This window comes from Coenobita brevimanus, unplaced genomic scaffold (genome assembly GCF_032717465.1).
Source record: "Coenobita brevimanus isolate Jiangsu-jjx unplaced genomic scaffold, ASM3271746v2 jjx.HiC_scaffold_2800, whole genome shotgun sequence".
Lineage (NCBI taxonomy): Eukaryota > Metazoa > Arthropoda > Malacostraca > Decapoda > Coenobitidae > Coenobita > Coenobita brevimanus.
This window is the reverse complement of record NW_027643764.1, coordinates 241,724-267,449: the sequence shown is the minus strand read 5'-3', so window position 1 is coordinate 267,449 and position 25,726 is coordinate 241,724. Positions and strand designations below refer to the sequence as shown.

General features: G+C 41.6%; 1 protein-coding gene across 1 annotated transcript in view; it reads right to left on the bottom strand.

The window, feature by feature from the left end:
• Positions 1–25,116, bottom strand: part of LOC145390075 (protein misato homolog 1-like) — a gene marked incomplete at its 3' end in the record, with an annotated part of 55,308 nt that extends 30,192 nt beyond the window's left edge. The window contains exons 1-9 of the mRNA XM_080265147.1: positions 25,033–25,116; positions 21,388–21,468; positions 17,162–17,408; positions 14,194–14,489; positions 11,868–12,044; positions 11,208–11,318; positions 6,834–6,965; positions 3,026–3,186; positions 2,157–2,223 (exon numbers count right to left, since the gene is read on the bottom strand). Of these exons, the coding sequence (XP_080121273.1) occupies positions 2,157–2,223; positions 3,026–3,186; positions 6,834–6,965; positions 11,208–11,318; positions 11,868–12,044; positions 14,194–14,489; positions 17,162–17,408; positions 21,388–21,468; positions 25,033–25,116 (1,356 nt within the window). The remainder of the gene's footprint in view (positions 1–2,156; positions 2,224–3,025; positions 3,187–6,833; positions 6,966–11,207; positions 11,319–11,867; positions 12,045–14,193; positions 14,490–17,161; positions 17,409–21,387; positions 21,469–25,032) is intronic.
• Between the last annotated feature and the right edge of the window lie 610 nt (positions 25,117–25,726).

The following is a 25,726-nucleotide window of genomic DNA, read 5'->3' as shown; positions in this document are numbered from 1 at the left end:
GGGATTAGGGCGTCGGGCTATAGATAGATAGATAGATAGAATTGTGTCTTATGAGCACCACTCCATACATTGTTACAATAAAACAATAAAGGAAAAATCAGCAAGTAATAAATGAGCTTAAAAGACTGTGTTGTTAGTTAATCACAAATTTGGTACATGATACCACACTGTTTGCTAATCTTTGTATGGAGATACTGGATATGTAAATGCCATGACAAACGTTCATCAATTATAACACCAAGGAATTTTATACTGTCCACTCTTTCAATTGACTGGGCACCTATGTAGATGTTGGGTTGATTTGCAATGCTTTGTGTCCTTCTAAATATAATGTAATGAGATTTGCCTACATTTAGTGTGAGTTTGTTGCTTGTTATCTATTTTTTAATATCTGTTAGGCTGCTATTTACAACATTTGTTAGTTCATTGAGATTTTGGTGGCTGGCATAAAAGGTACTATCATCAGCAAATAGTACTGGCTTCATATGTGAGGTAGCGTACACGATGTCATTTATGTACAAAATAAACAAGAGTGGTCCTAAGACCGACCCCTGGGGAACTCCAGATTCTACTGGCATACAGATAGACTGGCACTGTTTGTATTGCACAAACTGTTTGCGATTGGCTAAGTAGGAAGCAAACCATTGATTTGAAGTGCCTCGTATACCATAGTGGTCAAGCTTCTTTAGTAATACAGAGTGATTTACAGTATCAAATGCCTTAGCCAGATCTAGAAATACACCCATAGTAAATTTATTTTCATCAAATGAAGTCAGCATGTCCTTGGTGAATGACAACAAAGCACTCTCGGTAGACAATTTTTCCCTAAATCCAAATTGTGAATCAGTGATAATATTGTTGTTGGTGCAAAACTGAATTAACCTACCATAAACCAATTTCTCTATTATCTTACTGATTGCTGGCAGGACTGAGATAGGGCGATTATTGCTTAACAGCTTACGATCACCAGATTTAAAAACTGGAATGGCTTTGGCCAATTTCAACATGTCAGGAAACTTTCCAGTTTCAAAAGATAAATTAAAGAGGAAGACAAGTACAGGAACTAGATTGGCCATTATTTCCTTAACGATGGACATGGGGATATCGTCATATCCGGGACCAACATTCCATAGATTTTTTATAGTCTAACTTCATGTTCAGTAGTAGGTGACAAAACGAATACACTGTCTTGCCTATTGTGTAAATATGAATAGAAATTAACCTCAGACTCTCCAACAGACTCAGCAAGTTTCTTAACAACACTGACAAAGTCTATCTATCTATCTATCTATCTATAGCCCGACGCCCTAATCCTGCAAAGGGTGGCCGCAGACAAAACGCCTCCAGGTCACTCTGTCACCCACCATTTGACTCCCCTCCCCCCAACTCACCCCCCCCTCCCTCATATACCTCTCAACTCCATCCCTCCACCTCATCCTCGGTCTACCCTCCCTCTCCCTCCCTCCACCTCACCTACATACACCCTCTTAGTCAGTCTTTCATTCTCAAAGTAATTATTAAAATGGTCAGCTACTTCCTTAGGTTCATATACCTCATTATTGTTTACTAAATAAAAGCAATTATTTCTTTGTCGTGAAGAAGGCTTATTAAGGATGGAGTTTATTATACACCAGGTTTTTTACTGTTACCTATGTTTTCACTTATTTTATTCTTATAGTAATCTGACTTTGCCTCTCTGATTTTAGCTGTGATTTCATTGCGCAGTCTGCGATACTCTGCACCGTACGTAATGGGTTTCTTGGCACACTTTCTTTGAAGCTTGTTTCTTTCTCGGATCCCTTGCCTTATGATGGATATTAGATTTCATTCCTCCAAGTCAAAAAGTCTTCCCTAGCCTGAATAAAACAACCTTAAGACAGCAGGAAGAGAATAAAAAAGAAATCACCACACAGGAGAGGTTAAGTAAATTTTCATATACAGGATATTCTGTGGCACATTTCAGAACTCAGGAGGTCTGAGTAAAAAATGCTGTATCAAGATGGGTCCCATTCTCAGCCATTACAGAGCCACAGTTACAATGGCCTTATGGGCTAATTATGAGGAAGACCACTTTCAACCATCAGGTCATCAGTAACTGTAGCTCTGTAATGGCTCAGAACTGGGCCAGGTGACAGCATTTTTTTACTCAATTTTACCCTTAGAATAATCTCCTTAAGTTTTTGAAAACTCTTGCAGGACACCCTGTATATCTCAACAAAATGCCTGATATACCAGATATTATATTAAACACTAAGAGTTGGTCCTGACATTTAAGATGAGAGTGACCAGCCTCACTCATCCTTGAGTGGCATTAAGTGAGCAATAAACCCCAACCACTCCTCAGATATAACCTTCACTGGCTCAATCTGATTAGAGCACCGTAAATACCCACTAAACCACCAGGCGCCAAATTTTGGTTACTGTATATGGTTATCACCGAGGTAGTAAATGGTTTCCTGGTGTACAGTGTACACTCACCCACAGGCAGAAGAAAGAGGAAAGAATGATGGAAAAAAGACAGAAGAGGGAGTGCAAAGTCATCCGTAGGAAGAAAGACGAGGAAAAAATGAAGGAAAGAAACACAAAAGAGGATGGAAAGAAAGAAGGATGCAGGAGAGGAAAGGACAGACACCCGAGAGTAGCACTACACTGAGTGAGTGGATGGTGAGTGCCCCCACCTATATTATATTTACATGTAGTATATGGCTATTAATCTTATGTGCAGTACAAAACTGCACCTGTGACCAGGATATCTACTGAACTCTGTTGCCTTCTGTCATTTTTACACATCCATTTAATCACTATCATCCCCGTACATTTAAGCCTACATATCTCCTCCTTGCCCTGTCTCACTACCATACAATATTACACTCCTAACACATCCTGCACACAGGAACTCCTTAGAACAGAGAATAAAACTACAGAGTCAACTCTCCTGGTGGCTGCTCAAGTAAAATGAAAAATACATCACTGGAATGATGAGGGTTCAAGTGGACAGATTATTGTATGCCTTTGGACAGCTTACCTGGAAGCTGTAGCTGGCAAGACGCCTCTCATGGCTCGCAGTTGACTGATAAGGTTTGGCGTTAGAGCAGCACCAGCACTCAGAGGCACCAGGTGCTTTGATAACCAGATCTCATCACTTATACTGACATCAAAGGGCAGCACTATGCTTCCACCAGCCACCTGAAAGAACACCATATTTAATGTACATGGAAAGCACAATGTCTACCACTCTCTTAACTCCATCTAAGCATCAATTCCAAAGGCACATGAACCCCTCAAGCCACACTCTAACCAACTGACCACTAAATAGTTTGGACCTACAAGGAAGTTCACAATATCTACACCGGTCAATTTCATAGTATTAAAATATATCACACTTAAAACAGAAAAATATCATGTAAAACCTGCTTTGACATTACATCAAATACATGCTCAACAGTTTTCTGTTTCCATTCTGTCGTAAATAATGAGAGTACACAATCGAAGACCGTCCACCTTTTGAAAATGCTTGAGATATTGCGCAATATTTTTCTTTTTTACTGCAAAATCAAAGCATAACAATGGTCGGCAAACACCTGATACTGTAAAAGCTATTTTCACCAACAATTTTTCTGTTCTAAACACAATTTATGTTCATACTACAAAAATTGGTACATGTCAATAGTTTCAGCCTCACTACAGACTTGCAAGTGGCCAATTACTGTACTCCCATCAAACAAAAACCCCAAAATATTATTGGAATTGGCCAGATGAAGTGACTGAATTTCTGCAGTACTGTACCTCATATTCAGATCCAGTCAAGTCTGAAGCAACAACAAAAAATGCATTTTACATCAATCATCATCAAATCCCACAGTGCTCCATATAAACGGGGGCCTTGGGCCAGGCTTCACAGCTCCAACAATTAAGGCAAGGGTGACCAGCTTCACTTGCCCCAACAGCATTACGTGAGCAATTAACCCCAAACAACACTCACATGGAAGCCCTTACAGCTTCCATCTGGCTGAAACCCCTTACCCCACTAGACCACCAGCCATCATTTGGTTATGTGGTACCACCGTCTGTAGGAAATGTCTTCCCGGGTCACAGAAATCCATCTGGCTGGTCACTCAGTGTAACAATCAGAAAACACAGATAAATTAGTCTTGTCAACAAGGCAAGAAAAGTGGACGTATTTGGAAAGACTGGACAGATGTCTTTTGGGGCCTTTGGTTCCTTCTTCCTTGCATAATAATAATTTTTTGGAATCAGAAGCATCTTGTTATTTGTGTGATATGCTTATAGTAGGGGAAGGGAACTGAAACAGTACAATTTCTTCGATTGTGGGTGGTTGCCAGAAGCTGGCGAAACTGTTGTCCCCCTTTACACTAAGGGAAATTGTATACTGCATGAATATTGGGTGTAGGGTTGTGAGAGGCAGACCAAAAAAGACCTGGGATGAAGTCATACATTGTGACCTCAGGGATAAGGGACTGAACAGAGAGGCTGCTGAAGATCGAGCAACATGCAGAGCTGCCATTAGGTGACCAAGGCCAATGAATGCAAGCATGTTGGGGCCTTTATAAATGAAAAGATGTGCGAGAAATATAATGCTTTTGGTAGTGAGACTCGTTTCATTTAGTTTCGTTTTGTTTTTCAAGGCTCCAATATGCTTGCATGCGCCGGCCTTGATCACCTAATGGCAGCTCTCCATGCTGCTTGATCTCTGGCAGCTTCCCTATTTAGTCCCTTATCCCTGAGGTAGCACTCAATAACCTCATCACAGGTCTTTTCAGTCTATCTTTTGCTACCCCACCCCTAACATTAACACCTCTCACTTTCTGCACCCAATTATCATCCCCAATCCTCTCCACATGGTCAAACTGTCTCAATCTACCCCTCCTCATCATAACACCATTACACTCCAGTCCCAACCTACCTCAACTCTTCCATCGTAAACCCAGACCCCCCCAGGCCTCACACTCAGGGATGCACTGCACATCCACCTAATCACTGCTGTTTCTGTTCGTTTGAGCCCGCGAATATCCTCTTCCTTTACTGCTCAGATCTCACTACCATACAGCATTACACTCCTAAAACATCCACATACAAAGATCCCTTAGTCCAGAGAGAGAGTCTTCTCAATGTCAGGAGAGGCAACAGCACCCTGAACTTCTTCTAACCACTCCTCACTCTAGCCACAAGGCTAGCTCCTGCCTCACCTCCAGCACACAACATGTCCCCAAATACCAAAACTCTTCCATACACTCAAGAGACTCACCACCAAGATCAATCCTTTCACACCTGACAATCTCCACCTGCTCTCCCCGACACACTGCACACATGAAATTAGCATTATCCAACAGTCTACTTCTAATACCACTATATCTCTTAGGTATCCACTTATCACATATACTGCATTATCTTGCAGTCTACCTTTAACACCGCTACATCTCTTATGCATCTTATTATCACACACACTGCATAAGATGGAATTATTTCCCACACCCTGGTGGGAAATCATACATGGCCACTCTCCCCCTTATCTGACAGTACTGCCACCAGCCCTAGATACCATCACCTTCATTTTATCTGTATTTACTCTTAAGCCCTTGTGGCCCATACCAACTCTCCACTTCCTAAATCTTTCCTCCGCCTCCCTTTTGTTCTCTGCAATCTTAGATGAATAATTGTTCTGTCGACCCCCATTGCTTACCTCAGTGATAAAGGGAAATTAAGTACTGTAGCTAGAAAAAGTGGGATAAGGAGAGAGAGAGAGAAAGAGAGAGAGAGAGATGGGGGGGAGGGGAAGGCATGTGTGGGCAGGAACCAGGTGTCACTCACACCACATCATGTACTCACAGCACGTCGACTCAACCAAGGTCAAAAGAATACAACAGGTCAAACCGTGGCTGGACAAAAACACGTCTATCTTCAAGCATGACATCACGCAGCCAGCAGTGGTGCTCGCTCACTCAGTTCTCTTAAGGTCACCGTGCTGTTCACAACTACTCAGTGCATACTAATTTTGCAGTATCAACTACTTGCTGAACAATGTTATGGTTCAATGCAGCCATAAATAAGAAAATGGAGAGAACTGAAGACTGCCGATCTTTTTGATGTTTAAGAAACTGCCCCTTCCCTCCTTTTTTTCCAGCTAAACCAAAGCATAACACCATCCAGCAAGCATTTAATTTTAGGTCAAAGTTATTTTCACACAATATTTAACTATTTTAGATGCCATTTATGCTGGTACACTGAAAATTATTAATGTTGGTGTTTTCAACTTCCTTGTAGGCCAAAAAACACAAGCAGCCAATTGGTGGCACTGGTGATGTGATGTGTAGGGGAAAACTAAGGCAATGTGGACATGTGAAGAGAATGGAGGATGAACACAGAGCGAACACACCTATGAATGTGATTGTGGACAGCACAGCACCAAGAGGCAGAACTGTGAAGCCGGGATGACATTCTTTAACTACCTCATGGTTTAGGAATTGATAAAAGATGCTGCCAGAGACAATGCAGCATTGAGAGTCACCATAAGGTAAACCAGGCAACACATACCACCAGTTACAAAGCTTTCCCATCAGCACCACAATCATCATCAAGATCTTTCCCACACCAAGATGGAGTGAGGTAGGGTCTAGAAAGCCAGGAAAACTTGATAGCATGAGATACTAAACAAAGTCTGTCCAAATGAATAAGCCACATTTCCATTTACTCACCATTCAAGCTTCCAGAATCATGGCTCCACACCGCTGGTAAAAAATAAATAAATAAATAAATAAAAACATTCTGCACATGGCTCCAAACACTTTTCAAAACAAAAACTAAATGAAACTAACCTTGCGTCCTCCCAGTGTAAGTACGTGTGCAAGTGCTGACACAGGAAGAGGGCCGGTGCGGGTACGATACACCGTGCTGGCCGTCTCCAAGAAGGCTCCAAGGACACTGCTGCTCAAGTATGCATTGGACTCCTGAAAAGTTGTTAGTCTTCTTTAGCCAGTGTTTACTACCCATTCACCATCATCATCATCATCATCATCATCATCAATCTCCATCACCATCATCATCATCATCAATCATCATGCAACACCCCACTATTGTCTCTAGCAATGGAGAGGGCAGGATAACAGAGAGTACAATCACCTGAAGTCAGCAGTATGCTGGCTCTACACTGAGTAAGAAGCCAAGTGGTTTTCAGTACTTAGGTAGGGTTTTCTTCCTAACACTTTCATCCACACACTCAACAACAACTCAGTGCTTATAAACCTGCTTATTCATTTTTGCCTCACTATGTTTCTTCACATGTTGCTCTCTGATAAATCACTTCCATTCCTCTCATCCTTGGCTGCAGTCCTACCAACAAATTCCATGCTTTACTTCTATACATTAGCATGGGAATAACAATACTGTCATGTAATGTCATCTTACTTCCATGCTCACTTTCCTGTTCCTTGTCACTTCCCTCAATGTATCTGCAGCCCTCCTCTGCTGTTCCTTTTCTCACACTTCAACCACTAAACTATCATCCATCATCACTGCACTACTTAGATACTTGACAGCATTCATGTCCTTACTTTCCAGACCAATTAACTTTACTATCCACTCTGTGACTTCATTCTTCTCAAAAATCATAACTTTACTCTGTGCTATGTTCACTTTCAAATATTTCTTGCACACATTCCCTAACTTATTTGTCAAGCTTTGCAACTCCCACTAATTCTCACCAGCAGCAGCAAACATCAGTACAGGCAATTGCCATACCCTGCCCTCTCTCACTAGGAACAAACCCACATTCACTGTCTTACCCTGCATTTCATTTCTATAACACCAGCCATATTCAATATATACAGTAGTCCATCCATTTATCCATCATAATTCAGCCAAAGCCATGTCAGATAATGCATTTTTCGGCTAATGCAATACTAAACCCCCACCATCTCCACGAGGGACTTAACCCCTACAAGAACCTTACATTGTACTGCACCGTAAAACTATCCAAACACAGAAAAAACAACCCCAAATAGTTGTCCTCATGAGATGGTAAGTCATGGTACTCTATATTATATACTGTAGTACAATATTAATGTACTGTGCATACAGTGTACTGTACTTAGTAGTAATTCATGCTGAAAAAACAGACATGCAGTAATGTAATAAATGAAAGACAAGTACAGTAGAATGGTACAGCATTTTACAGTAATACAGTACATACAGCTACTGCATACTGTACTCACTATATTGTAGTACTGTAAAAGATTTTGTTGTTTTTCCCATGTGGTGGCATAGAGGAGACATCATAGTACATTATCATGTAATTCACTGACCAGCCTTTGCTGAATTGCCAGATTATCTCCCGCCTCTTCTCAAGAGACAGGGCAATCCTTGGACACTTGGTAGGAGGAGGAGCCATTCACACACATGCCAGCATAAGGGAATGCAACATAAACCCCTAAAAGAGCCCTGGTGTGGCAACAAATGGCACAAACTCCTTAACAAACTTATTATGGACCTGTACTGGACAGCCTCCTGTGTGTGGCTGAGGCTGAGTGGGTAGGCAGGGCTTTGTTTTGGCAAGCATTGTCTGTGGCAGGGAACAGTAGATGACTTGAAAAATTTGGTTTCCTTGTGCTTTGTTGGTTAATGCTGTAAAACAGGGATATTGCTTTAACCAGCCAGATTCTGTCATTTAATGACAATTGTTGGGTAACGTAGCATTGGACAACCAGGGGGTTACTGTAAACTCATCAACCATGGAGACTCATACATCTCTGTTCTGATCCAGCAGTCAAATAAAACAACCTGGTTCACATACTGTCATCCCTGCACACCCATACAAACTCTTAACAGCATTTAACAGTCTCTCACCTAATCTATATACAGTAGAACCCCGGAATTCGTAAACAATTCGGTCCTGGAGGCTGTACGAGTTGCGAATTGTTCAAAAACCGAATCATTTTTTTCCATAAGTAACAATGTAATTTACATTAATCCGTTCTTTAGTATGGATGAAACAGTAGATTTCGCCATACTATAATGAATGGCAAGATCGGAGACACGGGTTCCACTTTCAAACTTTGCAATGAGTTCTTTTTTCAGCCCAATTGTTGTTCTCACTGCTTTACTTTTAGCTCCAGCTGACTCACTGCTCTCTCGGGGTCCATGATTATGTACAATTTTCTAACGAAAATACCTGTACGTAATTCATCACAAAGTTTAATCAAGCCTGTATGACTGATGCCTAGCTGGCGGAAGACAAAGTCAGACTGGCGACCACGTGGCACCTACGACGCCGCATCTCTTAGTGCGAATAACGGGTCACTGTACGAAAACTGGAGCGATTTTTGGGCGAAAAGGCTGTACGAAAACTGAGTTGTACGAGTAAAGAAGTGTACGAATTCCAGGGTTCCACTGTATTATATATATTTTTTTTCTTTTTCAACTTTGGGAACAGGCTTTAACAGACTATTCCCTTAGACCCAGCAGTCCTCCTACATATCACACACCTTCACATGACACCTCTTCAGCGCCAACACCCACTGCCCATATTGAATACAGTTTAATTCCAAAAATCTGAGAAAGTCAGGATCAAGAGGCTTTTGGAAAACTGATTTGTTTTGGAAAACCGAAACTATCTTCCCATCAGTTATGTGCACTGACACCCACCTACTTGGCCTTCCCTTAAATCTTCACTGTATTCATCATCACCATCATCATCCAATCCTACACTGCCCCATGAGGAACATAGAAGCCTGGGACTAGGCATGTTGGTGCTGACATTTAAGATGAGAGTGACCAGCCTCATTCATCCCTGAGTGGCATTACGTGAGCAATAAACCCCAACCTCCCCTTGGATATAAACCTTCTCCAGCTCAATCTGATTGGAGTGGCATTATTACCCACTAAACCACCTGGCACCAAAATTTGGTTATATGGTTACCGCCCAGCGTAGTACAGGAAACCATTTGGCTTGTCACTCAATGTAGAGTCACCCACAGGCAGAGGGAAGAGGAAAGAATGAAGGAAAGAAAGACAGAAGAGGGAGTGTAAAGTCACTCGTAGGCAGAAGGACGAGGAAAGAATAAAGGAAAGAAAGAGAGGAGAGGATGGAAGGAAAGAAGGATGGAGGAGAGGAATGGGCAGACACCCAAGGGCACCACCACATCGAGTGAGTGGATGGTAAGCTACCCCACCTACCAACACAGCATCCATGCTATTACATATTATCACGGAGTCATGGGTTTCATAGTTTGGATTTGAAAACTCAGCAATGAACAATGACAATTAATTTTTGTCACTGAAGACAGAAACACTGAACAAAACTTATGAAATCAATCTTGTGGTTCAAGTTAGTTCACTTGAGCTGGGTTGCGTAACTGTAAGCCGCTGTGGCATTTCTTTTAATAGAGCAGTGACCCTGAAAGCTAAAACAAGACTTGTTGGGGGTTAATATATTCTTTAACAATAATCTTTTAGCAATCTGACTCAAAATTCTTTTGGAAAATTGGCACAGTACTTTGGGAAAATCTGGAATTCGGATTTTGGCAACTGCACCATAGATGCTAGGGCTGTCTCATACAGGACTAGTGGACTGGTATTAGTGGGGTGTTTTTATGACATGCTGGTACCCCTTATGAGAGATCAGTAAGGTTTGTTTTAACAAAATTTAAATCCTTTAGACTGTTCCCTGCCCCTGAAAGGATTTGAACCATTTCCACTGGGACAGCAGGTCACCTCTCTACTGACACAGCCACCTTCCATGTCAGTCTACTCTGTCATACGCACTCTCCACATCATACTGGCTAATACAGATAAACACAGCTTGTACGGCAGTACAGTAAACACAGCTTGTAAGGCAGTACAGTAAACACAGCTTGTAAGGCAGTACAGTAAACACAGCTTGTAAGGCAGTAAACACAGCTTGTAAGGCAGTACAGTAAACTAGTGCTGAAGAGGGAAGCATTACTGTGATGACACTGATATTATCTGGCAGCTATGCATTGTGCTGACACAATCATCCCTCAAATCCCTTCCTGTCTCCTCAAAAGAGGATGATGGACTGCAGCAGTGCAGTTTTAGCCTGCAGTTCACCAGGTCAGTGTCCAGATAAGCCAGGGTAACAACAACAACAATGATAGTATACCAGTATACTGTATATATTATCATAAATATAGAATGTAATAATATAGACACATAATATATAATAATACACTGACCTGGAAAGTGAGGCCTGAGAAGGTAGGACATGGAGCCTCGAAGTCAATGATACTCTGACGAAGACACAACGGCACCAATACACTCGAACACTGACTCAGCTCTGTATATGACTGGAAAGAAAGAAAGAGAGAGAGAGAGAGAGAGAGAGAGAGAGAGGTAAATATAATAAGTAACAAGTTCCACTCAAGGTATTACATTCATCTGCTCGTTTGTTTATAATGACCGCACCATGCTTGCATGCACCAGCCTTTGTCAACCAATGGTGGCTCACCACACCACACAATCTCTGACAGCCTCTCTATTCAACTCCTTATCCCTGAAGACATACTGTATGACCTCATCCCAGGCCTTTTGCAGTGAAATGCCGTGAAGGGAAACACCTACCACTTTAGATGAGCTGGAAACTTGTTTTTAGACTTTGCTGGCTGGGGGACCCTTGGGTCAAAACATCCCAATTGAACCCATGTAACAACTGACTCAATATACCATCAATTACTATGCTATGGATTATTTTTTTCAAAGCATCATCATCATCATCAAAGGAGGGTGTGCCGTGCTGTAGCTTAGGAGTTCCTACTTTATGATTCTGCACAAAATTCAGATGGCTGGCATTCATATAAGCTTGATGGCATTAATAAAAACCCTGTGTAATTAGTTACCTGTACTATGGCTGCGTGTGTGAGTGTCCTGGCCTGTGGTGTGGCTGGGTGGAGGTGTGGGGGTGAGGTGGCAAAGGTGAGGGAATCCTTACTGCCATATTCATCTGATATATGCTGCAGGATGCCATAGCTCACGCCTCCCATACCATTATGTACATCACTTAGCACCTGGAACCCCTGAAAATATACATCATCAAAATTACTATCATTCATTCATTGCCAGACGCCATGTATCCCAAATGGGAAGGCCAACGTCTCAGAGTTAATTGTTTTACATCATCACAGTCATAATTATAACATCATCATCATCATCGTCATCCTACCCTTTATGTACATCACTCAACAACTGGAACCCCTGAAAATATGCATCATCATCATCATCATCATCATCATCATCACCACCACCACCACCACCATCAACATCACCACTACCATCATCACCATCACCGTCACTATTTTGTCTCTTATTGTCATATGAGCAGGGTGGCTCTGATTCTCATTCAAGGCATAAATCAGATGAGTTGCAAAGTAATTTCAGACATGACTGACCACCAATGCACCCAAACACTATAATACTAACACATACACACATTCAATTGACTATTTCAGTTAGAGGAACAAATAGGCACCCAAACACCACACTAAAATGGTCAACTATTCAATTTATGATCCCGACTCCTATTTCAGTTACAGGCACACACACGCAGGGGTAGAGATCATGTCTAAAAGGTCCTGGTCATGGATTTCTGTTCTGTATCCCAGTTTTGCAAACTGCTCTAGGTGCCAAGTCTGATTTTCCCAGGATGATCACATTCCAGTCTCTCTCTCTCTCTCTCTCTCTCTCTCTCATCAGCCTTTCCTTCCTTATCACCTACTTATATTTCCCTCCTCACCTAACCTAACAGATTACCGAACCGATGAACAAACTAACCTAACCTGCTACTAAGAAAAAAAACTAACCTAACCTACTCTTTCTTGGATATGAAAAAGTGCAAAAAAATTATATTGAAACCATCCATCCACCACCCAATCCTACGTTGCCCCATGAGGAGCGTAGGAGCCCAGGGCTAGGCAAGTTGGCCTTGACATTTGAGATGAGAGTGACCAGTCTCACTCATCCCCAAGTGGCATTATGTGAGCAATCAACCCCAACCACCCCTTGGATATAAACTTTCACCAGCTCAATCCGACTGGAACCCCGTAATTACCCACGAAACCACCAGGCACCAAAATTTGATATTATATGGTTACCATCCAGCATAGTTAATGTTTGCTGGTGTACAGGAAACCATTTGGCTTGTTACTCAGTATACAGTCACTTGCAGACAGAAGAGGAGGGATGGAAAGAAGGAAGGAAGAGAGGAAAGGACAGTCACCTGAGGACAGCACTACATCGAGTGAGTGGATGGTGAGTGCCCCCACCTACAACATAATAATAATAAATAATAATAGTTATCATCTTTAAAAAATCTCACTATCCTGATACAGTAACACCCATCTGAAGGCTAATGCATAAAATAAAATAATAATGATTATTAATGATAATAACAACAACAATCATCATCATCACCATCATCATCCGGACCTCCTTTCCCACCCTAGGGTTGGGTGAGGAGTAGCAACGTCCAGACAACACTAATAATCTATCTATCTATCTATTGCCAGACCCCTTAATCCCATAAGTGGTGGCCACAAACAAATCACCCTGCCCCCCGCCATTTCACTCCCCTGCTCCCAGCTCACACCCCCCTCTCTCATATACCTCTCCACTCCATTATTCCATCTCATCCTTGGCCACCCCCTTCCTCTCCAGCCCTCCACCTCACATATACTCTCCTCGTCAGTCTCTCGCTCTCCATCTTCTTCACACGCCCAAACCATCTCAATGTTTCTTATAACGCTTCCGATCACATCCACATCCACACCTCAACGCTCCTTCACTTCCTGATTTGTCAGTCTGTCTCTCCATGTGACTCCACAGGCTCCTCAAAGAACTCATTTCCACTGCTCTCACTTTTGACTTGTGTCCCTCCAACAAGGTCCAAGCTTCTCTTCCATACATTAGAGTTGGTATCACATTGCTGTCATGCAGTGACATTTTCACTTCCATGCTCATTTCCCTGTTTCTTATCACTGCTTTCAACGAACCAGCAACCTTTCTTCCTTGTTGTACCCTTTCAAGCACTTCACCCTATAAACTTCCATCCTTATTCATCATCACACTACCCAAGTTCTTTAATACCTGGGTAGTGCGATGAGTAAGTACGATAATAATAATGATACCATAATAATAATAATAATTATTTACAATACCGACAGCACTCACCTGAAGGCTATTGCAAGATTCAGCCAGCCGTCTGATGCGATCTGTAATCTCCTCCTCAACCTTCTCACAGTAGTAGACAGCCGAGCCAGACGGAAAACTCCACAGGTCCTCCTCCCCCTCCTCCGCAGCCCCCCTGGCCCCCTGGATCATTATATTGTCTAGGAGATAGATGGAGTCTGGGTGAAAGTGAGGCCGCAGGAAATCAGACCAGACCTTGACGGACTTGGAGAGGTCGTATATTTTCTGTGATGAAGGTACACTGTCATTCTTTGTTTTACTGGTGTTGTTCACATCATCTGAAAGAAAAAAGTACATCATCATCATCATCATCAGCAGCAGCAGCAGCACCATCATTATTGATTTTATTATTATTATTAATCATCACCATCATCATCATCATCATCATCTCATCAATGCACAAGTGGGAGAACTATCATCATCATCATCATCATAATTATTGCCACCAAGTGCACAAGTAAGTGAATAATCATCATCATCATCATCATTTAGTACAGAAGCAGGACAACTATCATTCTTATCAATCATCGCTCCGATCTTTTTTTCCAACAAAAGGTGGGTTGAGGTAGGATCTGTAAACAAAGAAAGACAGAATGAAATTGAATCATCATCATCCTGATCTTTCTCCAGGGCCATAATTTATGGGGGGATAGGGGGACTGTAGCCCCCCCAATATTTTCTGTTCTGTATATTAATTTGTCAAAACTTCAACAAAGATTTAGGGTTCAGTAACAACTCATGAAACTGATCAAGTTTGTAAGTATAATATGATACTACATGTCAAATATTACCATAAATCATGTTGACACAACTATCTGATACACACCGTGGCAGTATTATGATGCTCTTCAATGTTTACGTTGCGTGGCAATGCTGTTCTTGTCATTCGCCAAGTGTTGCTCTCTGTTGCCTTCTGGCCTGTGAGATTATTTTCTCTAATGTGTTTATAATTATGTTTTTGTGTGTTTTATTATTGTAACTCTATCTACTGACTGAGAGACTTGCTTCACGAGCACAATGAATTTATTGACATGACGGAGAGATGAAAAGCCATGTTTGCTCATGTCTAACATGTTTAATAAATTTTTATATTTTGTGCATATCGTATAATGGAATCTGTATATTTTAGTGTGTGTGTGTGTGTGTGTGTGTGTGTGTGTGTGTGTGTGTGTGTGTGTGTGTGTGTGTGTGTGTGTGTGTGTGTGTCAAATGAAGCTATATATGAGAACTTTCTGTACAACAACCCACAGTTATACGTACAACAGGTGGTGGCATATTAGAGGTCTTTTGAGACACCGGTACATTATTTTACATCATGCCCCCTGTGCTGGAACAACCCCATTACAGTGGTCAGACTGCAGCTCAAGTAAAACATAAACAAATAAGCTGATGTCAAATAAGAACTTCAACATACCACTTCCAATAGTGTCTACAAGTGGAGCTGACTGTACTATACTGGTAGCTAAATATATCACTAACAATTCAAATCCACTCATTCAATACAGTGGTTTCAGGTGACCTTATACTGAATGTCATGCCAAATATTTTCCTGGGATGCACTTTTGCTGCATTACCTGGTAACTATTTAGCCTACAATTATATACCTACAGTCTTTTACCTTAAACTAGGCCAGGTTTTTGTTCTCTTGCATTTATTTGATATACTTCAATGGTACTGAGACAATACTACAGCTCTACATCCCAGGGCCGGATTAACCATGAGGCACTTGAGGCACTGGCCTCAGGCCCCCAGATTCTTTGGATAAAAATATATGCCATCAAATTTTTATATCGTTAAAGATTTTTCTGGAAAGAAAGCTAGAACAGTGTTTGCTTAAGTTACCAATAGTTATGGGCTTTGATTTTTGAATAAACAGTAGTAACAAGTAATTTTTTTTTTTGTTCTTGCAATGAGAGAGGGGGGTGTGAGTTGGGACCAGGGCAGTGAAATGGCGGAGGACAGGGCGACGTGGAGGCAATTTGTTTGTGGCCACCCCAAATGGGATTGAGGCATCTGGCAATAGATAGATAGATAGAGAGTTAGTTGCATGTACATTTAGGGTTGGTTGAATTTTGATGATATCATTGAAAAATTTTCTAGAAAGAAAAGTGTTTAAGTTACTAAAAGTTGTGGACTTTGTTTTTTGACTAAACAACAGTAACAAGCAATTTTTTTTCTTGTTATTTACATGTACATTTGGGGTTGGTTGATTTTTGATATCACTGAAGATTTTTCTAGAAAGACAAGTGTTTAAGCTACCAAAAGTTGTGGACTTTGATTTTTGAATAAACAATAGTAACAAGAAACTGATTTTCTTCTGATAAATTACCAATATGCTGGGAATTGGCAATTGATTTATTTTATGTTCCTGTAATTTACATATATATTTACGGTTGGTTGAATTTTGATGATATCATTGACGAATTTTCTAGAAAGAAAGAAAAGTGTTTAAGTTACCAGAAGTTGTGGACTTTAGTTATTGAATAAACAGTAGTAACAAGCAATTTATTTTTTGTTCTTGTTACTTACTGTCCATATATATGTTGGGCGTGGGGGCCCCCAAGCTGATCTGTGCCTCAGGCCCCTATTAAGCTTAATCTGGCCCAGTTACATCCTTTCCATAACCCTTCATCATGACTGGGATCATAGTCTGGCATGTATCTCTTATTGCAACTCACTATTCAATACAGGGAGATGGAAATTTTAGGCCAAGTCTGAGTAAAAAGAGTATCATTATCAAGTGGGTGCATTCCAATTGGACGCATCCCATAGTAGGTTTAAACCCAACTATTACTTAGGGTTAATTGCTCACATAATGCCACTAAGGAATAAGTCACTGTTCATTCCTGCCTTCAGTGTCTGGGACAAGTAGCCTGGCGCCAGATTCCAAAACTCCCAAAAGGGAGTAATAAAAGTGTCATAGGGTAACACTGAACAACAATCAGCTTACCTAAACAAATATCTTTATCTTCATCAGTGGGTGCAAAGTATCGTGCATCCTCTTGCTCCAGGTCCATCAAATACTGGTTTTTCTCCAGCGGCTGTTGATGTATCAAGTCCACAGGTCCATCCCAGGCCGCCTCACTGGTGGACGGGTCTGTACGCACAGGTGTGTACAGGCTCCCACGGGCAGATAAAGTGTGTAGATTACCTTGCACGTCGATGCACAATACTCGTGGTGTGTATGTTTCTTGCCTCTTGAAAAGAAAAAAATAATTATTACACATGAGCAGAGGCATGTACAAATGTAGGTGAATGATTATCACTAGCCCTGGGAGGTATTACCTGGCAAGTGGTGTGAGGACAAAAGCCTAGTGCTTGACCCTACACAACACTCCCAGGCACGCTTACACTCAAACTCCAGGTTAACACAAACACAAACATACACACCTACAATCTAATCCCCTGGGAACTCATTAGCTTTGGATGGATGCTGGACAAGAATAAAAACTGAATTAAAGCCCATCATCCTATGTAAGGTTGGCAACAGTAAGGACACAGTCATAATTTATTTGGAAGAAAAAAAAAACAGTTGTTTATTGGTGGCTTATCAGTGGTGCTGGAGCTACATGGCAAAGTTTCACCAATATGGTATTTAAAAAAAAAAATGCATAGCTAAAACATGTCAGCACAATGTAAACATCATAGTCAAGGGAATATTTTGACTGATGAATCATATCCTAATTATTCCAGTAGTAATCAATACTAGAATATCCAATACAGAAAAATTTCAAAGTGGCAGACTAAAACATTAGTCAGAAAATTAAGCAGAAGCCAAGTATAACTATACTAGCATGTGTGTCCTACAATTTATCTTTAAGTTTTTAAACCACTTTTAAATATCTATCTATCTATCTATCTATAGCCCGACGCCCTAATCCCGCAAAGGGTGGCCGCAGACAAAACGCCTCCAAGTCACTCTGTCACCCACCATTTGACTACCCTCCCCCCAATTCACCCCCCCCTCCCTCATATACCTCTCAACTCCATCCCTCCACCTCATCCTCGGTCTACCCCTCCCTCTCCCTCCCTCCACCTCACCTACATACACCCTCTTAGTCAATCTTTCATTCTCCATTCTCTCCACATGTCCAAACCACCTCAGTGTATTTCTCCTAATGTTCTCAACCACATCCACATCTACCCCACAATGTTCCTTCACTTCTTCATTCGTCAACCTATCCCTCCATGTCACTCCACATGCTCCTCTCAAGTAACTCATTTCCACTGCTCTCACTCTTGACTTGTTCCCCTCTTGCAAGGTCCACGCCTCGCTTCCATACGTCAGGGTAGGGATCACAATACTATCATGCAGTGACTTCTTAATTTCCATACTCACCTCCCTATTTCTCATCACTGCTTTCAGTGTACCAACAACCTTCCTTCCCTGCTGTACCCTTTCACGTACTTCATCCCCCAAAGTTCCATCCTTACTCATCACACTACCCAAGTACTTGAATGCATCCAGAAAAAAAAAAAAGGACTGAGGTCCCAACTTCCTCATTTTATGTCTAATTAGCCATTAATAAGAGGTATGTCTGATATTCTAACACAGGTAAGATGTACAACCGCACTGGTAAGTAGGGATACACATCTGCTCATATTATCTACTGCAGAGTCTACTGCTGGTGAGATAAGGAACCGTTTCACTTACTGCCTGCTGCACTGACCATCAGTGTGCCAATAAGTGAGAGAATTTGTTCAAAATCTTACCAGCAATGGATACAATAGTACACAAAATGAGTAGATGCGTATCATTTCTCCTGAACGTGACTGTGCATGTGAGTGAAAGCGTTGAAAGTGTTCAGAGAAATACTTCCAAATGGTCTAGCCACATGAAGAGAATGGTGAATGAGAGACTAACTAGAAGAGTGCATCTGAGGGCAGGAGGGAGAAAGGGAGGGAGGGAAAAGTAGGGGGAGACCAAGAATGAGATGTAGGGATGGAGTGATGTATATGATGGGGGGTGAGTATGAGTTGAAGGGAGAACAGTCAATGGCAGAGGACAGACCAACATGGAGGTAGTTTATTTTAGCCACGCCTTATGGGATTAAGGCATCTGGCAATAGATACTTATAAGTAGATAGCAGAGCTGATCAAAAAAGTATTGGTACATATTGTACTTCATGTGAAACAGTCAGACAGAATAGACTGACTACTGCAAAATCACAGATGATTCTATCCTACACTAATCCCTGCCGTGCTGCAGATCTCGTATAAGGCACAATGAAGGTCTGCACAGGCCAAGCTGCAAGCCTCATATGACGTCCAATTTACTTTAGTTATAAAACAATGACTCAGGAAAGGTAAACTACCTTACAAAAAGTAAACCAGGCAGGGGAAGTGCTATGAAGATCACAGTGATCATATAAGCTAAAAACTTTTCATTAAACAAGCAAGTTTCTAAATTCTTACTCATCATATAAGTGAATAATTCCACATGAAGCAATCATTATAATATGCGTGTGCTGTATGGTACCAGGCCATGATGAAATGCAAGGGACAAGAGTTTTTGTTTTTCCTTACTACATCAAATAAGCTATCTATCTATCTATCTATTGCCAGACGCCATAATCCCGTAAGGGGTGGCCACTTGACTTTGAGTTACTTATTTTACAAAAGGACAAATAGCTGAGCCAAATTAGTTAAAAGAGTATGACATGTGTGGGTATTTTCACTTGAGGGCAGCATTCCCTGTGTGGTGATATTGAGTCATTCCCAACTCAGTTCTGCTCAGAAATGTCAATGCAGGACCTCACCACATGTTATGCTCAGTCTGCCTCTATTTCTCCACTCCATAGTCATACCTGTGACCCTTCTCAGCCAGTATCTCTCCCTCCTCCTCTCAGCATGTCCAAACCATCTCAACCTACTACTCTGCATCATTTCTTTAATATTCTTTATGCCAAATCTCCTTTCAAGGGATATGGAAGTTCTTGAGGGAGATTTGTTTAACCAGGCAATTGAACAGACCAGTTATAAAAGTGACACTGCCACCCACCACATGAAGGAGTCCCTCACCAGAGAGGACAGTAAGACCTCATAATATGCCAGGGATGTGATCCAAATTGTCATAATTTTTCATTACAACTGTTACTGTTAACCAGGACAAATGCCAAATTACCTTTACATGTAGCAAATGAATTTCAATGGGAAGTGTTTCTGCTGTTTACTGTGGACATAACATCCATCCATCATCCAATCCTACGTTGCCCCATAAGAAGCGTAGGAGCCCGGGGCTAGGCAAGTTGGCCCCGACAGTTAAATTTAAAAAATAAATAAATTACTTACAATGAGGGCCTATTATACACTGAAACCTTTATAATTCTCTTCTGTGCTGTCCTCCTTTCTTCCCGTTTCACCCATCCCTCCTGTCACTTTTTATCACTCTTCTTTCCACTTCAGGCAGCTCTACAGTGGGAGGCAAGCCTATGGTTTTCTCTAACCCTGGAAACTATTTACAGTGCTGGGTGATAACCAAATACAGTAATGGGGTAATGCCATGCCTGCTATGGTGCCCCTGTTAACTGGGTGAAGAGATGTAAATGCAACATCCATAGGGGATCCAAACCATCACATTCTTTTCCCCACTTCACTGTGGTGAGACACTGTCTACTGCAAGGGAACATCAGTTCACTGCAAGGGACAGCCCTGCAGGGGCAATTGCTTGCCTGTGGTTGATGGGTCTGCTTGGTCAGACAAACTAGGGTTACTCAACAACAAACAACTCTTGCACAAGAAGTGGTCATAACAAAATATGTCCAGGCTACTCTGTTCTTATATATATCTTCAGCTCTCTTAACCATTCTTCTCCCATTATCAAATGTCACCTACAAATAGTCTGGCCAAAAACAGATTCACAGAGGCTACTTGCTCTCAACAAGGGTTACAAAAAGCAAGGTACAAATATCTTTAAAAAACAATTACAAAATTACACAAAACTGCTAAAGCCTGACAAAGATCCATAAAAAACTGCTGCTGAATTGTTTCATTTTATTAATAAAAGCTCCATATGCCTGCATGCATTGTTGGGTCACCTAATGATGACTCCACAATGCTCTATCTCTAGCAGCCTCTATTCAGTCCCTAATCCCTATGGTAAATGTAAATATCTTAATCTCTAGGTATAAAACCAATAATGTGATATGGTACTTACAATGTGCTGCATAGACTCACCTGAGGAGTGAGGCCTTCTCTGAATAGAAAATCATGATTCAGGTCCGTAGGTTTAGTGCTGTCATACACAAAGCTGGCTTCCTGCAAAAGAAAAACAATTATTAAGGCAAAGCACAAACTCTGAAATCTGAAATTCCAAAATCCTGATTCCAAAGAATTTATGGAAATGCAACATTTTAGAAAGTAAAATCATTGCGGTAATCATGTAAAAAGCATGCAAAAAAACAGCCTACAGTACCATGAAGAGTAAATGCAGGGAGGTATGTTGTATCCATAACATATCATCTACCGCTATACTTGTCTACAAATAACGTTTGTCTTCACATGTTCACTGACTGTGAGAGGACATGTGATATCAAAACACTCCCATGGCATGAAAAAGTATTTTGGTAAAGCTGAAGTTTTTGGAAATCAGATGTTCAAATCTGGGAGGTTGTACTGTATATAAATATAGTGCACACACACACACACACACACACACACACACACACACACATACACACACACACTGCTTAGGTGCTGGTGGGAATGCCTTCAAGTGGTGGCACTGATGGTGCCAGGTGGCTTTGTTGTCCATTTATATGTATGAACATCCCTTGGCTGCCTCCCAAGCCCCTACATGAGGAAGATCGTAGAATGCTGGACAAGGGCAAATTCAACCTGCAGTTCACTGGGTTCACACTCAGACAAAGCTGAGGCCAAAACGATACCAACAAAGCGACTACAACCAAATCACCTCCACATTGGCCTGTCCGCCATCAAGTTGCCCTCTCTTCAATGCACACCATTCTCATCCATACATGACCAACACACATTATACAGTGAACTGGTATGTAATGAACTGCTTATAGGACAAAAAATTTAGGATCTATTTTCAGTATTACAATAGCATTTTTGGTCATGTATACGATGATTATGATCCTGTACAATGCCTCACTGGTCAATGTAAAATTGCTGTTTCTGCTTATACAAACTCCAGCACACAAGTTTACAGCCATCTGTTTGTTCAAAGAAGGCCCTTGAAGTTGGTCACTATTGGGTGTGTTAGTGTCAGTGATGGGACAATAGAGTGGTGTTGGAAGTCATGCAGTATGTGAGGTGCAGTCAAGTGAAATAACTACCTGTACCAGTTTATGTGAGCTGAAAACTAATATTTGAACTTAATTTTGGTGGTAAGCAGCAAGTGAAGAGCAGTGAAATTACTAGTTGTGGTGGTAGGTGGTGGCGACCATCATCCACTCACTTGATGTAGTGCTGCCTACTTCTTCCTTAGCCTTTATCATTCTTTTTCTGTGCCTCCCCTCCTCTCTTCGTATTTCTCGCATCTTTCCTTATTGCTTTTCTTTCCTTTACAGGTGGCTTTACCTTGAGTGACAAGCCAAATGGTTTCCTGTAAGCCAAGAAACCATTTACAACGCTGGGTGGTAACCATATAACCAAACCATACGTGCTCCCTACGTGTGAACAAGTGGGTTGGTGGAGGGTTAGTGCCCCTCCCCTTAAAACAAATAACTCAAAGTCAAATGGCCACCCCTTAAGGGATTATGGTGTCTGGCAATAGACAGATAGATAGACATAGTGAACTGGAAACTACTTTTTAGACACTGTTGGGTGAATGACCCTTGGAGGGGGAAAAAAATATATATATCCCCACTGAAACCATGTTACATCTTAGTCAATATACAGTACAATATATAGTTATGCATTGGATTTTTTGAAACATTCTCCCTGTAAAATGTAGGCAAACTGTACCTCTCCACTCCTATCTTAAACTTCATCCTCAGTCTCCCTCTCCCCCTCTCTCATTCCATCTCACTCACATATTCTCTCTTCGTAAATCTCTTTCTCACCGTGCACTCCACACAGCTAAACCTCCTCTGGCACTCTCCTCTCCAGGTACTCTTATTATTAAGAGACTGCCTTCCTCCACATCTCTTGGGAATTACATAACAGTATTTGTAATCCTACCCACTCTACACCCACCACACACACTGATCAATACTTCCAGTTCCACTTCCACTCCACACTCCACACACACTGCTCAATACTTCCAGTTCCACTTCCACTCCACACTCCACACACACTGCTCAATACTTCCAGTTCCACTTCCACTCCACACTCCACACACACACTGCTCAGTACTCACACTTCCACTATTCTTACTCCTAACTTTTTGTTCTCATGCAATACCAAGGTCTGACGCTATCTACTTATCTACTGCCAGTTGCCTTATTCTCATAAGGGGTGGTCACAAATAAATAACCTCCATGTTGCTCTGTCCTCTGCCATTTGACTGCCTTCCCTCCAACTCACCCCCCCCCCTCATATCTCTACTCCAGTCCTCCATCTCATTCTTGGTCTCCCCCTCCTCCTCACTCACACTCTTGTAGTCACTATCACATTCCCTACCCTCTCCACAACCCATATATCAATAAGGGAACTTACACACCTTCATGCAGTCCCTGTACAGTTCACTCACTCATCTCAGTGCTTAGTATCAATGCCTCCACAGTCCCAGCCACCTTCCTTCCCTGTGTCACTCTATTTTCCATTTCTATCTATCTATCTATCTATTGCCAGACGCCATAATCCTGTAAGGGGTGGCCATTTGACTTCGAGTTATTTGTTTTACGGGGCGGAGCACTAACCCTCCACCAACCCACTTCTTGACATGCAGGGATCACGTATGGTTTGGTTATATGGTTACCACCCAGCGTTGTAAATGGCTTCTTGGTTTACAGGCAACCATTTGGCTTGTCACTCAATGTTAAGCCACCTGTAAAGGAAAGAAAAGCAATAAGAAGTGACAGGAAAGATGGGAGAAATAGGAAGAGAGGAGGGCAGGCACAGAAAAAGAAGAAGTAGGCAGCACTACATCAAGTGAGTGGATGATGGTCGCCACCACCTACCACTATTTCCTTTGTACATTATCTGTCTTTTCTACTGCGGCACTGAGATACTCAAACTCCCCTACCAACTCAAGGCTCTCTTTTACCTGGACATTATTACATTATTATTATTATTATTATGGGAAGGAGAGGTACATGAGGGAGGGGGGTGTGAGCTGGGAAGTGAATGAAATGATAGGGGACAGGGCGACATAGAGGCGATTAGTTTGTGGCCACCCCTTATGGGACCGAGGCATCTGGCAATGGAGAGATAGATCGACAGACATATTATTATCATTACTACAGGTATTATCATTATAATCATTATTATTATTAATATTATTATATGCCTATTATAAGCTACCCACCCAGGGCTACTGACACAAAGGTTCTAGCAGGGACAAACCTAACTGAGAAAACAGGGTATAAACAAGAAGAAAATAAAAATTACTTGCTGCTTGTGAAAGATTAATTCTCACTTAATCCTCCCGAACATTCAGTTAACGCCGTTACCTTCTCTATCAATAACATTATCATTTAGTTAACCCTGTTATCTTCTCCATCAATAACCAATAACATTCAGTTGGTCCTATTATCTTCTCTACAAATAACCAGTAACATTTAGTTAGCCCTTTTAGCTTCTCTATCAATAACTGATAATACTGGCCGGCATTCACCTTCTCAATCAATAACCAATATTTTTATCTATTTACTTGGACACCACATGGTACAAAGACAACCTCCCATAGTGACTGACCTGCAAGTTCCACCAGTGTGTTCCCACAAAGCTGGCATAATGGCCAACTTGAAGGGTGATCAGTTCTCGTGTGGTTGTTGACATCTGGCTTATTAGGACGTGACTCACTCCCTCATCTTAAAGGTGGGGACTCACAGACTTACTGCTGCTGAAATAATGTATACAGTATTAATAACACTTGCTGCTGTTAAGCTACTTACTATACTCTGTCCATCTGAAATTGATCTAAAACTGCCATATTTGTATTCCTGGTCGATCAGTCAAGTGTGATAGGAAGTGTTAGGAGAAACACACTGAGGTGGTTTGGCCATGTGGAGAGGATGGAGAATGACACACTGACGAGGAGAGTGTATGTGAGTGAGGTGGAGGGGAGGAGAGGGAGGGGAGGCCATGGATGAGATGGAGGGATGGAGTGGAGAGGTATATGAGAGAGGGGGATGTGAGTTGGGACCAGGGCAATAAAATGGCAGGGGGCAGGGAGGCGATTTGTTTGTGGCCACCACTTATGGGATTAAGGCATCTGGCAATAGAAAAATACAGACAGATCAGTCAAGTCTATTTCAATGAAATTCACATCTTTTAAAGTTTAAACTGTTCCTTGTTCCAGCCAGAATGATTTGTTTGTGGCCACCCCTTACTGGATTAAGGCATCTGGCAACAGAGAAGATTAGGAGAAATACACTGAGGTGGTTTG